The 14,861-nt window shown below is 42.1% G+C and overlaps 1 protein-coding gene across 1 annotated transcript in view; it reads right to left on the reverse strand.

The window, feature by feature from the left end:
• The window catches only part of dennd1b (DENN/MADD domain containing 1B), a 98,955-nt gene that overhangs the window by 35,609 nt on the left and 48,485 nt on the right, over positions 1-14,861 (reverse strand). The window contains exons 8-12 of the mRNA XM_070909083.1: positions 14,180-14,239; positions 10,808-10,861; positions 10,115-10,225; positions 2,420-2,520; positions 264-309 (exon numbers count right to left, since the gene is read on the reverse strand). Coding sequence (XP_070765184.1) covers positions 264-309; positions 2,420-2,520; positions 10,115-10,225; positions 10,808-10,861; positions 14,180-14,239 — 372 coding nt within the window. The remainder of the gene's footprint in view (positions 1-263; positions 310-2,419; positions 2,521-10,114; positions 10,226-10,807; positions 10,862-14,179; positions 14,240-14,861) is intronic.

Here is a 14,861-nt window from a genome sequence, read left to right on the forward strand (position 1 = left end):
ACCAAACCAGGTGACCATATATACAGAGAAGAAAAACTAGGAGTTTACAACATAAATCTACCGCATCCTCCCTGAATGTAATTTGGTTAGAAAATCCACTGACAAGGACACTGAAATTCATTATATATATCTGACGCAAATTAGGAAACATCAACACTTGACTTTTGATAAACAGTACAGAGTTTGCAAATATATACATCAATCTGCAGCAGCATATATAATTATGCACATTTATATGCATACACACAGATCAGCTAACGTACCTCCAGCAGACTAAGATGAACTCCCACAAAGTATGGCATGGGGGCACTGTGGATGGAGAGAAGAAAAGATGTGAGCAATATCAACATCAGATGGTAAAGAAATATTCATGGGGGCCACAGTAGCACAGACCATTTCACACATCCACATACTGTTGTGGATATTCTTTGATTAACTGATTAGCTGATCTACAGAAATGTATTCAATTACTATTTTGATACTTGATTAATGTTTAGTTATTTATCAAGCTATGCACTAGCTATACACTAGCATACATCACAGCTTCTTCAATGTGAGCATTTGCTGATTTTCTCTGTATTTCTTTATAATTGTAAACTGAATGCTGTGAAGGTTTTGGACTGTTTGGTCAGAGAAAATAAGCACTTTGAAGAGAGGACCAGAGTGTAATATAGCTTGCTAAAATAATCACAAATGCCATCACATCTTATAGACTAAATTATTAATCTGATAAAAACAAAAATTCAATAGATCATTAATAAAACATTAAATACCCCAAAATGATAAAATATAAGAACAAAGAGTAAAACCTATTTTATCAACTGCTAGAAATTATGCAAAAACTACTGTACTGCAACAGCTGTGCAACATCAGATTAACTGGTGTGTGTGTGTTACAAGGCAAACAGACTTTTTTTAAAAAAACATTACCAGTTGACTTGAATTCAAATGTGATTTGTCTAAAACTGCCACACTCAGCTATCAGTAAGCATTAATTTGCCTTGAAAGACATTTGCCTTGAAAAATACTGAGAAATGTATACTAATGCTACAACTTTACTATATTACTGCTACTATTACTACCGCTGTCTATTATTATGATAAAATAATATTAACCATAACAACACTAAATGCTTCTGCAGGACATTTAATGGAGTTTTTCCCACGACCAAGATGGTAGAGACAGAAAGTATAGAAATACTTGGAACACTTCCTAGAAAGCTGAAGGGTAGATGTGTCAAATGTTTTCTTTTTACTCTACAAAAATATGCTTTGCATGGTTATTATCATGTCATTCTTATTTTATGTGATAGTTATCTTCACATTGAAAGTCAGTGGCAAGGAAAGGTTGAATCATAGAGTATGTTTCCCATCCACCAACATGAATAAAATCAACAAAAACAGTCAAATAATAGAAACCATTTTTATGATGAGGTTTGCAGAGGCAGCAATAATCGGATAGCTTTGGGTCAGTGTATTCCTGGTCCGAATGATTCAGAAGCCACAGGCTTGTAATCAACTTAAAGCAACAGCAAAACAAACAGCAGGCCTCTAGCTTTGCACTTTGGCCACTGTCTTCTCCGTTTCATGAATATACAGTACTGACTTGCATCAACATCTACACGCATACATGCACATACACACACAGAGCATCTAATATAATTTAGTTATCTAATCAGAGCATGGAGGACACCCCTGTGATTAAATAAGATAATGATGAGTCTTCACAGAGTGTTGAAAATCACATTTTACTGTCAGTGATGAATAGCTTTTTGAAGCTGATGTGTCCCTTATGGTAAAGAGCTGTACTGTATGAGCTATCAGCACTGATTCGACAAAAAACAGCTCCTTTTACATAAGCTGACGTCCCCACTCTGCAGGGTTTTTTTTTGTTTTTTTGTTTTTTAAAAAATTTAAACATATCTGAAGTTGACCTGAACACATGTAGATTTGTAGATGAGCTGTTTCTTCTGCTCTCCATTCAGTTTCAATCAAGTCCATTCAGATTTGTTGGATTTGTGTTGGATGGGAGGTAATGAACCCCTGAGAGGGCTAAGATGATGAGAGCGTGGTGCTAGCACTGGCATGAAATATGGAGCAAGGTGATCCAAGCCGTTCATTATGTTGAGGGGCCACACAGGAGAGGGAATCGTGAGAACAACTCAAAGAACGGGTGGGAGAATGTGTGAACATGTGTGTCTGCACTTTTACACCGAAGTTTTAGCGGCAGCGCTCGATTCATGACCAGCGCACATGCCGTGGTGTGTGTTTATGTGTCTATGTGTCAGGTGTGGATGAGCGTGCATGTGTTGGAAGGTGGCTGAAAACTGAGAGAAAGGAAAAGGAGGGGGTGTAAACATATATTATGATGATCCTGATGGTGTTCATGTATGTGTGCGTTTCAGAGGAGGTCAGCCTTACCAGCAGTAGTCCAGAAGATGTGGGGGCAGCACAGGGATGAAGATGTGCTGCCAGTACATAGGAAAGAGCAGAGCAGCCGCACCGTGGACACATGCAGTTAACTGCAGAGAGAGAAAGGAGGGAGAGGACAATCTCAACACAACTTTACGGCGACACCAGAACAAAAATACCCTTCTATGCTGTATGTTTATTGGTAGTTTCAATTTTCTTTAACTTAAGGTTTATGTGATTTCAGTCTCACGAATTGCCCCAAGGAAAGAACTGCAACAACTTAAAAAATACAACAACTTACTCAACTAAGATTTCTGCACTGCCAAAGTCTATAAAAGAAGACCATTCCCTCCAAACAATATCCTGTTAATATCCTGTTTTAAAAATCTAGAAGTCTGATCAAGGTTGCTGCCATGGTGATGCTTTGTGTTGATGTGTCGATGTACTGTATGTTTGATGTCATTGAGTTGGCCTTTAATCTTGCTCACAAATAAAAGCCTTTGGAAAGAACATGGAGCACTGACATGTCTGGTGTTGTTGTGATGAACACGAGACCTGCAAGCTATTGTTGGAGGAAGAGAAGAACAGACTGAAAGCTGCAGATCAGCCAGCTGACAGGAGCCTGGTCTTAAACTAATCACAGAAACACTGTAGAGGAGAGAAAGATTGACGAGGAGGTGAAAAGAAAAGTATTGAAAAGACACTTGCTTTACACACAGAGTGCATGAAACCAAAGTTTCCTCCATATTGATTTGTTTGTGGTGCAATAATATTGCTACTATTGCCCTTGGCATTAAGAAATTGAAATACAAAAATAATTCAACACAAAAATGAGAAAATACAAGCCCAGTGTTCATAATTAACTGCTTTTCAATTCAATGTCAAAGTGAGAATTGTGCTGCGACCTGCACAAAAGGAGCCCAAAACAGTGCTGACAGTTACCATAAAAATCAAAATTATCCCAACCACTATGACCTAGAAATTAAAGAGAAAATAACCTCTTTTTTAACAAATAATGAGAAGCAATCACATGAAGATGACATTCCTTTTCAAAGGAGCTCTCTCCATTGTCAAACCAACATTACACATAAAATTAAAGTCATTGTCTCCCATTGTCTTAAAGCCAGCATCCCCCTCTTGACATCACATCTCATGGAAACCCAGCTATAGTAATGACCTGCAACACACAGGCACACACACATGCACGCACACACACACACACACACAGACATACACACACACAGACACACACACACACACACACACACAGACACACACACACACACGGCAGGAGAAAGAGGCGTTAGCTCATCCCCCAGATTAAAATAACATGATTAAATATGGAAAGAGAACAGAGGTCTGAGGGGCTCCTGCGGGACTTCATTAGGGCAAATTGCCAAAGAATGAAACATGAGTTAGCCAAGAGAGACTGCGGGCTAGGCCAATACCGCCGGGACCCCGGAGCAGCAGCCGCTGTTATACTGCTGCAGCTTCACAGTCAATGTGTGAAGCGGACACACACTATCACACACACGCGCACAACTATCAGGAGACCCCCTGCTCACTGACACACACAGTGTCACAATTGACCGGCCAAAAGCGGGCGAGCTTGGCGGCTGAAAACCACCGTTGCCAGAGAAAGAGTAAGGGCCCCACCCTCTGAATCCACCCGAACATCAAGCCCGGACATCTGAAAAGCTTACAACAAAAAGTGTGTGTGCTTGCGTGTGTCCATGTGGCTCCCACCCTGCATGTTTGTTTTAACTGCTTTCATTTTTCATATTGGCTGGAAAAAAAGCAATGATCCTTTTTTTTTATTGTCTCCGTGCAGTCTCTCTTACACCCAGTCCCACAATAGTTAGGACTTAATCAACATTTAATTGGTGTCTTGCTCTGTGTATCTGCATATGCATATTTCCGCTGCCTGCCGTCTTCAAATAAAACACAACAATGCCACGCTCCTGTCAGGATTAATTCCCTGGCAAACAGTTTGTTTTTTTGTTAATTCTGAAAATAAATCAATGCTATGAATATTAATGTGTGAAAGTGAAGCACTTGGTGGAAGAGCTACTATCAAAACCATCACACCCTTCTCCCTTTTCCAAAGCGATGACGGTAAGGGGCCATTAAATTGTGATGAAGAGAGGTCAGCGATCCGGCTGTGGATATACATACACACATACGTACACGAGTCACACGCGCACGCACGCACGCACACACTAAGTGGAGAGCCAACAGGCGAGTGTGTTCCTCCTCTGGGAGTGCGAGACAAGCCCCAGCCATTCGCTGGTACCAGGAGGTAATGGCACAGAACACCTCGCTAACCAACTCCAATTATCTCCACCAGGCCTCAAGGTGAGCCCCCCAACTGGCATGATTTACTCTCAGGTTGAAAGGGAAAACAGGAGTCTCTCTCTCTCTGCTTCTCTTCTTCTCAGGCTGGGTGGCTGGCTTGGGGGAGTTGGCTGTGAGGGGAGGGGGGTTAAGATAAGAAGATAATGATTTATAAAGCAGATCTAGATTTCTGTTTTCTTTTATTTGCTATCTCCAAAGCGATAGAGATGGCAGTGTGCCTGAGATAAGGAAACTTGGAGGGAACTCCAGAGGAATAGTTCACATATTTGCTTCTCTAATTCAGCTGAATACAAATCCCCGTGTCCTTGTTCAGGTTTTAGAACGAATGAGGCAAAAAGTAAAAGGAAGATAAGTGGAAAAAAAAGAGAAATCGTACCACTCTTTTTTTTCTTCATTTATGGAGGGGGGGCTTCACATGAGAGTGGGTCATGAGAGGCTAAGGCTGATAAAATATTTGCCAGGCTGATAAATAATAGATGAGTGGAGCCAAATGGCTTACACGCTCCACAAAAGACCTGGGTGCTTAATATTCCATTCAATGGAGAATCACAGATACAGTCCCCAAGAACAAATACAGGATTAGGTGCTGGGTCCAGTCCTCAGGGACCAGGGCTCTGCCCGGTAATGAGGGGCTGCCTGCCTCTCACACTGTGTGTGTGTGTGTGTGTGTGTGTGTGTGTGTGTGTGTTGCCCCTTCCTCTGAGAGAAGCTAACCGATTATACAACGACAGCCTGCTTCAAAAAGCAGTCAAGGTCTTTGGTTCTGCCCTGAGAGCTTTCTTAGTGCGCTGTAGCCGAGACAGAAAGTGTCCACAGTAACACTGGTTTTCCCAGATCCATTCAACGGGACTAAAGGAAGCAGAGACAGACAGAGAGAGACAGAGAGACATCTAGAGATGGAGAGGAGGAGGTGAAAGTGGGAGAGGAAGAAAGTTATGTTAAGAGATAAACTTGTTAAGAGATGAAACTTTGAAGTAGCAAAACGATAAGCTAAGAGGTCACACACCAGTTTTGTCAATAATGGGGTCTGCGTGTGTCCCATTCCATACTACATACTAACAGTATACAGTAAGCACCACATGTACTAAATGTCTTAGTATACTGTTTTTGCAGTTGGTTAAAATTTACAGAAATTAAACCATGTGTGTGCCACTGATGTCAATCAAGCTGTGACTTTGGAATCAAACGTCACTACCAATTAAACTCCACAAACAGACATCAAAATATTTTGCAAAGCTTTAGTAGTTCTTTTTTGTTTTCTGCTGTGTTCGCAAAGCTGTTTTACCACCATCAACAATTTGTTTTAATATTTTCCAGCTGTGAGCAGCTCCTAATGTCCATCAACAGCTCACTAAAAGCTCTAGTGGTTTGTTTTGTTTTTTGCACACACACTTGTTTGATATACTTAGATGTGTCACTTTTGCACTATGGAATAGGGATACAGCAAATGTGTTTTTTTCTGCAGGAAATTAACCAAAAGGCTGTATTATGACACATAGTTTCACACAGTTAACAAAAACATTGTGAATTACAAAACATTGGGAAGCTACCCCAATTCTTCTGACAGCTCTCCATATTCATACATCATCATATTCAGATGAGCTCGTCCCTCTACATCCTTGAACAGCAACACAACCTTTCAACAGTGATGTTTCCTTAAAGAGCTGGACCCGACAGAGACCTCAGATGTGTTTCCACCCACACCATCCCTCTTTACCTGAGCAACTGGACATGTTCAAGTGAAACACAGACAGAGAACGGAGAAACTGCTGGTGTGGGGGTGGGGGGGGCTACATGGACCTCTTTCACATATTAACAATGGCAGTGTAACAGAGATTTAGATTTTCCTGGACTCACAACATAACACTCATTCCCTCTGCTCACATACTCTAAGATGAGGGAGCCTATCGCACATGTTAAATTACAGCGAGAGCGGAGTGTGAGACAAATAGCTGCTGCTGCAGGCAATGTGATTCAATTTGACAGGAGGAATGGTATCAACAGAGTCGCTCTTGACCTCTTCACACCAGCCTCAAACACTCATTTCCCCTCCCCTAGCCTTTTCTTCCAACTCTGTCCCTACACACTCTCCAAATCCAAATACTCTCTTCTGCTTTCCCAGCCTCATTTTCATCATAATTCTTCATTTCTTATTCTGTTTTTCCGCCTCTCCTCCTGCTGTCCTTCTGTCCATTGCCGCTTCTCCTGTTGGTTTATTGCTGTGTTAGCCTTTCCCTCTCCCCTCCCCTGCACAGGGTAAGTCACCAATTACCCGCGCTCTGCTTCTCCCTCTGTTGACAAACACTGGTGTCAGGCCCGGCACAACGCAGGTGTGCCACAAACAAGTAGGTGGCACAGGGAGAGAGAGAGAGGGCACACAGGACGACACAGGAAACAGCTAACGCCAGGCCTCCCACACATGCACGCACAGTCAGTGACTCTCTCACAGAAAGACATAGGACATAAGGTACAAACACCTGTGAGAGCAGAAGACACACAAACAGATGCATGCAGAAGAGACACAAACACCCACAACATGCACATATGCACATCGGCACATACACGGTCACATCGGCACAACGCACGTGTTAAGTCAGACACATGGCATGGGGCTGAGATAAGTCTATTGAGGGGAAGGAGGGGAGGGAGGGAGATGGGTGTCCCGATGGTCGGCAGATGCCCAACAACAGAGAGACGCATTAAGACAACCAGGAACAGGGAGGCAAAGTCAGAGAGAAAGAGAGGTGTAGCCAGCGTGAGTGAGAGACAGATGGACAAAAAATAATATGTCAGTGAGGAAGAATAACTAAGATAGAGAGAAAGTGGCGAGACAGAGAGAAGTCCGGGTAAGAGAGGAGAAGAACAACAGAGGATAAGGCAGGAAACAGAGAGACAGCTGGCACTCTAGGGCATGGTGGATGGATAGCTCCTTGTTAGCATAGGCCTGACAGGCTGATGAGAGGGCTGCTGTCAGCCGGTGCTGGGGCCGGGGCTGTGTGAGTTTGGGCGATAGGCAGGGCAGAGGCTGGGCTCGAGAGCTGGGGGGCCTCGGCAGATGAAAGACACGGAGGGTGGTGGGGCGATGGCTGTGGTGGTGGTGGTGGTGGGGGTCCTCCCAACTGACTAGTTAGAGGAAGGGCCGATGCAGCCCTATTATACGGCCCTATGACAAGGCTGCACGCTCGGCTGGCTCCCGCCCCTGCGCCACCGCCGACCGGCCTTTTAAAACAGTGGTACGATTCACCTCCGGTCACGAAACAGCAATAAGTCAACTGACGCATTGTTGTAAGATCATGATTTATTCCTTTGCTGTTGGCTGCTTGCGAGACGCGCCGGCCATGTACCGGCAGACTGACACACTGGGTTCACCGGGGGCTTTAACACAGGCAGCACCTAGAGCAGGCAGAATAAATGCAGTACGTGCATGTGTGTGTGTGTGTGTGTGTGTGTGTGTGTATGTCTTTCTCCCTCTGTTTCCACTTTCTATTCCCTGTTTCTCTTTGCTTGGCTGAGAGGCTGGACAGGCGGAGGTGGTGAAAAGCAGCTGGATGGTACTAACGATGTTACTAACAATACCTTCTCTCATACATCCTCTATCTGTGGCAAGCAGACTATAGAAATATTACCTGTCCATCCAGTGACTGCTAACACTGACTTAAACAAACATTTTGACAAAGTCTGACGTTAATTATATATTTCCCAGCCTTTAAGATATTTGATCACAAGACAGTGGTGTGGATAATGAGCTGGGCTCTTTGCAGTTAAATATGTATACACTTAGATGGCTGGCTCCAAGAATCATGGCAGCCATTTCCATTTGAACCAGAAGGTCAATCTGCCTAAAAGCAAAAAATAACGCATCACAGGAGCAGTAATAACATCAGGCCTGCTAGTAATCCCAGTGGAGATGTGAAAATACCTTTGTACTACAGTGCCTGACATATATCGCTACCAAACCAAAACACATCTCCCTGAGGAAGATGGATGGATAGACAGATGAGTGGATGAAGGATTGCAGAGGATAAAAGGCTTACAGAGGTAAAGGTCTGACGTGCAAGCTCTTAAAAAATCCTGTCGGCATAAATTTGCTGGAGAAAAAAAAACAACAAGGCAACATTAGTCTCTGAGCCGCTGAAAACTGTAAATCACAGACAAAAATCACCTCCACCCCCTCTTCCTGCTAAAAAGAAAAACACCTTCACCCCAGAGTGTGATAATTTACATCGTGTAACCCTTGTGTCACAGCAGTGTGTGCAGCCTAGACCCTGGGTGGAGGTGCCGCTGGTCTGAGGAGCTGAGGGGAGACAGGTGAAACTCTCTGAGGGCTGGGTAATTTTTTACAGCTCTTCCTGATTATAGCTCCTATGGGAGACCTTGGGTACCGTTCCCTGCAGCACCCGTCACCACCACAGGCCCCTCCGGCTGTTCAGTGTTCTGCAGCCTTGTAGATACCGAGGCAGGACCAGCTACACTACAGATACAGATAGGACTTGGATGACATCACTTCCCTCTCCCATCTCATCTGTCATAAACATTTGGCTCTGCCTCATCAGCCACAAAGATAGCGGGGGGAGGATGGAATGAGGAACAGAGGGAGGAAGAAGGGGAGAAAAACAGAGAGAGAGATTTCCTCCCTTATACAGACAGACAGAAGGGACTTTAAATCATGTGAGAGAGTTAAGACATGTAATAACGGATAATTTAAGGCTTTTTGGCCATTAATATGTTGCAGTTATAAGACAAACAGTCAAATATAATCCAGCTTTAGTGTGGATTTCACAGCTTGTCAGAGCATGGTGATTGCGCGGCTGTCTGACTGCAGGCCGCCTGGGCAAAGAGGTGTGGGGGGGCCGAGAGATCAGTTCAGCTCTCTCTGCACAAGTAGCGTAGCCATGTCAGATAAATATTCTCATCGTACTACTTAGGGTTTGATATCCTGCTGGAATATTGATGAAGAGGATCATGTTCAATCTAGGAAACAGTCCCAAGATTTGAGCTATATACTTTTTTAAGAGGGCAAATCGGTATCTGAATTTGATATGAAGCCAAAAATAGCAAGCGTGACTCTCTATGAGAGTCTCTGTGTAAATTTGCAACATTTTCTCATATTATATTATTTCTTGGATGAAAGTGAGATAGCCCACAAGAATCCTACATTATCTAACATGACGTACTTAACTTAAGCTAACATTTTATGACTAAAAGCTTCACCTCAACTTGAATTAAATATTTAGGAAACTCATCCTTCAACTGGCTGAAGTGTTTTCTAACCTATTTTCTCGTTGTGCCTGACAGCAGAGCTGATAACTGACTGCAGCTGAGAGAATAACTTGGAGGGAATGGACTCACAGTGCTAAGCTTGCTTGAGGTAATGATGATGCGCCGTTCATGCAGCATACTGGCGTAGAGCTGGAGCATGTTGTTGACATCCACAGCCACAAAGTACTCTGTCAGGTTCCTCTGGAGATAGACAGGAACAGAAGAATATGCAGGTACATTACAAACTGTCCTTGCACAACTTGCTAACAATAATGCTACAGACTGGTCAGAGTGTCAGAGTGTGACATAAAGAGAGACACAGTACTCGCTGAAAAAGGACTTGGACTACCATCTCTGCACAGTAAAAATACATGGATAAGAAACACAGATTTAAAAGACATTCATGCCTTCATCTGACAGTCATGTTTGGAAAAACGATCACGCATCAATCAATGTTGCTTAAATTTGTCCGATTATTGTTTCCGGTGTAGCTTGCCATAAAGACTTTGGCTGCTCGACTTGAGCTACAATTTGAATTCAAAATCAACAAAGAACATGTGTTCAGTTTGAATCCTCTAATACCTATAGCAATCACTGAACTTCGACATTAAAAGTACAAGCGCCACAGGAGATAAAACTGAAACAAGAGGATGATGCAATCATTTCAAAAGGTGACAAATGTATCTGATCAAAAACGATTAGAGGCAGACATGTTTCGAGAAGAGAGGGATCTCTCTTTACCTCCTTCTGTCTCTTTTCTTTTCTTTTTCCATGAATACTTACGCTCTCAGGGATCGTCGGCAGTCCATTGATATCCGGGGCGATGAAGTAGGAGTGCTGCGAAAACACAAACATGCAGGAGAAAGCAGAGGGAAGGTCACAAGTGAAGCATACCACTCACACAGAAGAGAATGAGGGGAAGAGGGGGGAAAAAGGCCGTTCACTTTGTTCTATGATTTATGGCTCATCTTCAGCTCTGTCTATATGAATTGCTGAGCTGGTGTCTGAACTGTGGCAATGCTTTTATCAGGCCTACAGAACAGAGAGAGCTCAGTAGCAGCTCGGCTCCCCATAGACACAGACTGGGGTGATGTCTCCGGTGGAAAACTGAGTCTTTATTTAAGCATTAAATAGGCCTGCGGAGCACCAACACACAGACAAAAGCATACGTGCACATGTGCGTACGTGTGTATCCACACACACACACACACACACACACACACACACACACACACACAGGTTGTTTAAAGGATCACAAGGCTGCCTGTCTCACTTTGGGAGAGCAGGGCAGGTTCAGTGTTCAGATCAAAGGGGCCTGAGAGAGGTGCTGTTTGGAGACAGGTAGACAAACCACCAACTGAAACACACTATTGTGCCTCTCACACACACTCTCCTGTATCCTTGGTACACCTGCGTTTCTCTAGGCCTTCACTCGACCATCTGTTGCAGGTATTCACTTAAATCCACTGTAGCATCTACAGTAGTCTCTCACACTGCGAGCACAGTATTTAAAGTCAAATAATAAAGTTAATTTAAGACTTCAGTGTTTAAACTTGTGACTACTTTTTAGATGTTACGCAAATCATCTGACAAATAATGTCAGGCTAATACACAGTTGTGGCCTCTGTGGCAGGAAGAATGACATCTAACACCCGAGCAATGCAATGCAAAACAGCATTGCATTCGAGGCCTAAGTCTGATACAGTCTTCACTTTGAAAGGAAGAAATAATACATAGAAAAAAAAAAGGAACTGCCGAATAAATTCCATAACAGTGATACATTATATAACAAGCAACATAATTAAAAGTATGCAAACATAAGAGGAGCCATTCAATATCAGCAACCACAGCGAAAGTACCACCACCAAGAAAGAAAAGTGTCTCTGATTATAGAGACATGAGAACACGAGAGAAGGGAGGAAGCCTGTCACACACTGTCACACAGTAAAAATACGGAATTTAAAAACATCAGTTTTATGTGTCGAGCAGGGTCGTGACAGTTCGTTTAGATGTGACATGATACAAGTCCAAACAACGTGGCTTGATTTTGTGTCATTTTGAACCCGAACCCATCACATTATTTATCTAACTGATTCAACATTGTTCAATAACTACAATGTTTAGCCGCGAGCACATTTCACTACATAAGGAGCTGCGGGTCGGTATTGTTCTGGCACCTGACACTGAAATTTGCTGTTATATTCAGACAGCAGTGGGAAATCCATTACCACCAGTAAAAAGACTGATGCTAATTAGTGTTAAGTGACAGTGTTTGAGGATATAAAACATTAATAGACTGTAATGATGAAGAAAAATAAATGGCAGCACATAACCACTCACTTTTTGTCTGTGGTTGACGTCGGAAGATTTGGTTTAATGTACAACAAACTAAATAATTTCACTCTCGAAGTACGTAAGTGTGAAAAATGTGAAAACAATTATCATGAGTAAACTAATCATCATATTCCCAGAGGAGGGTCATTGTTGTAGTTGAGCGAAGTTTAGAGGAGATGAATATACAGCACAAACAAACACTCAACTGGGACCAACATCCAAGGCTTTGCCTTTTGAGTTTTCTTTTTTTCATAGGCAAAAGATACAGTACCTGAGCATAAGCAGATGATTTGTCAACTCCTACGCCCTTCTTTATGGTAAGTGACTTCGTTTAAATGTTCGTATTACTACAGCCGTATTTATATGTATATTTTGCACAGCTACCATTACTCTACATGGATCTTTGCAATAAAGGAAAGTAGGAACATTCGTTAAAAAAAAAAAATGTTAGAATTGAGAAGAGGCTCTCTTCCACCCTGTTTCCAGCAGCAGCAAGCTGCATATGAAAGTTAAATATATAAGTACATTTTATGTTGAAAGTATGAATGTTTGGCAACAACAACAGACAACTAATTGTTGTATTTACGGTGTGCTTTTTGCCAGTAAACCAGACAGAAACAACATGGCCAGGTTTTTCTGCCCTGGAAGGATGTGCAAAGGGAAATAGCAAAGTACTATTTCATGTTTTTAATGTGCTTATTCTGATGACAGTTACTGTGCGTTGGGTGGTGATAAATGTGAATTCTGGTGCAGTGCAACACATCTTTTTGCTTTTTAAGGAAATGCTGCTGGTTAGTTTGTGGTTCTACTGTAGCTGAGAAGCAGAGGTAGGCTAGTTTAAGCTAATGGTTTACTGTCAAACAATTACTGCTGTTACACAAATAATTACAAAAATCATTACACACAAATAACCACCCAGCACAGAAGATGGCTGGACAGTTAGCTAGTTTAAGTGGTTGGCCGTCGACTTTATAAAACACAAATACACTGAACAGATATGGACATAAAACGCTTGTGAGAGAAAGTATATTTGAATTTGCGAATTTAAATGATTTACACTCGAATGAAGTCAAACTTTTCACAGTAAACCTCACTAATATTTGCCTCCTTTCTGGAATACGCACTTTCCTGAAACATTATCAGCCAAATTCTTTTAATCCGCTCAATTTACAAGTGGCTTTCCAGTGGCACTTGTAGGACTGCTTAGTTTTTATAAAATCATTAAAAGAAGATCATAAAACTATAGATTTGAATAACATATAATATCAACCCTATATACAGTAACTACAGGATACTGTATATCTCTCCGTCTTTCTTTTCCTGAGCTCTGTGTGCTAAATAATGTTGGTCTATTAATTCATGGCAGTGTGATAATCACAAGCCATGCTCCTCAACTCAACCCAGGCTTTCATTGGCTGTTTGCTTGCTTATCTGCTTTTTTCTTGTTCTTTCGAAGACATGTTTATATAAAAACATTGAAAGTGGGTTAACTGGAAAGGCATCAAGGAGATTTTTTGAGCACAATTGCCTTTGCTTTAAACATAGAGAGGGGGAAAAAACTTTTGATATTCAGAGAGAGAATATAGCAGTGTGGAATGGCATTAATCATTTACAAAGTTTGATTGTTTTCCAGAAGAGAAGAAACATACACCAAGGCCCAGGATAGTTTGTTTTTGTTATATTTAAAAAGATAGCGCAGCTTATTTGGCCAAATTGGAAAGCCGTGGCTCCCATGCGATTAGTACAGCAGCGGTTTCATATTTCACAGCAGCCTCCTTCCCTCCTCCCGTTTCTGCCGTTCACTCATTCCCCTCCACTCACCGGCTCCTTGCTTCGCCGATCTCTCAGTACTTGCCCAGTGGCAATATACAACTGCTCATTCTTGCACAATGAGAGAGGGAGAGAGAGAACAAAACAGGGTTCACACATGAAAGGGGACAATGATCCTTCTTCTTGGCTGCCACGATAAAACAAAAATCACTCTTTTAGGGAATAATTCTGCTTCATCAATTAAATATCAAACTAGTGGCTTCTCCAGAAAAGAGATGAAGCTATCACCTCTGTTCTCCGGGGCTTCTTTTCCAATGAAGCTCTGAGATTCAGATGAAAAGATTTCGTTCACATATTCAGCTGATAAAAAAATAAAAATAACAGACACAAAGAAAAAATAAATCACAAGGAATCTTAATTGACCTTGTTAACCTTCATAGGAATATATTGATTACCTCATATTAGTCTTGTTATGTTGTAAATTCATCTGTGTAATTAGAGGCGTATCCTTCTGAGACCTATGCTGCAGAAAAGACCCAGAGTTGCTTGTTTAATTGGTCCCAAAAAAAAAAAAAAAAGGAGTGGTGGTCCTCAAGGACAAAGGCTAATGCTGAAACTCTTTTGATCCCATTACGGTGTGGAGTCTGAGCAACTCAAAAAACACAGATATTAGTGAACAAAACACTACGAGTTTAGCAGTCCCACTGAAAACCATTACATTCTACTTATATAG

This window comes from Enoplosus armatus, chromosome 7, assembly GCF_043641665.1.
Source record: "Enoplosus armatus isolate fEnoArm2 chromosome 7, fEnoArm2.hap1, whole genome shotgun sequence".
Taxonomy (NCBI): domain Eukaryota; kingdom Metazoa; phylum Chordata; class Actinopteri; order Centrarchiformes; family Enoplosidae; genus Enoplosus; species Enoplosus armatus.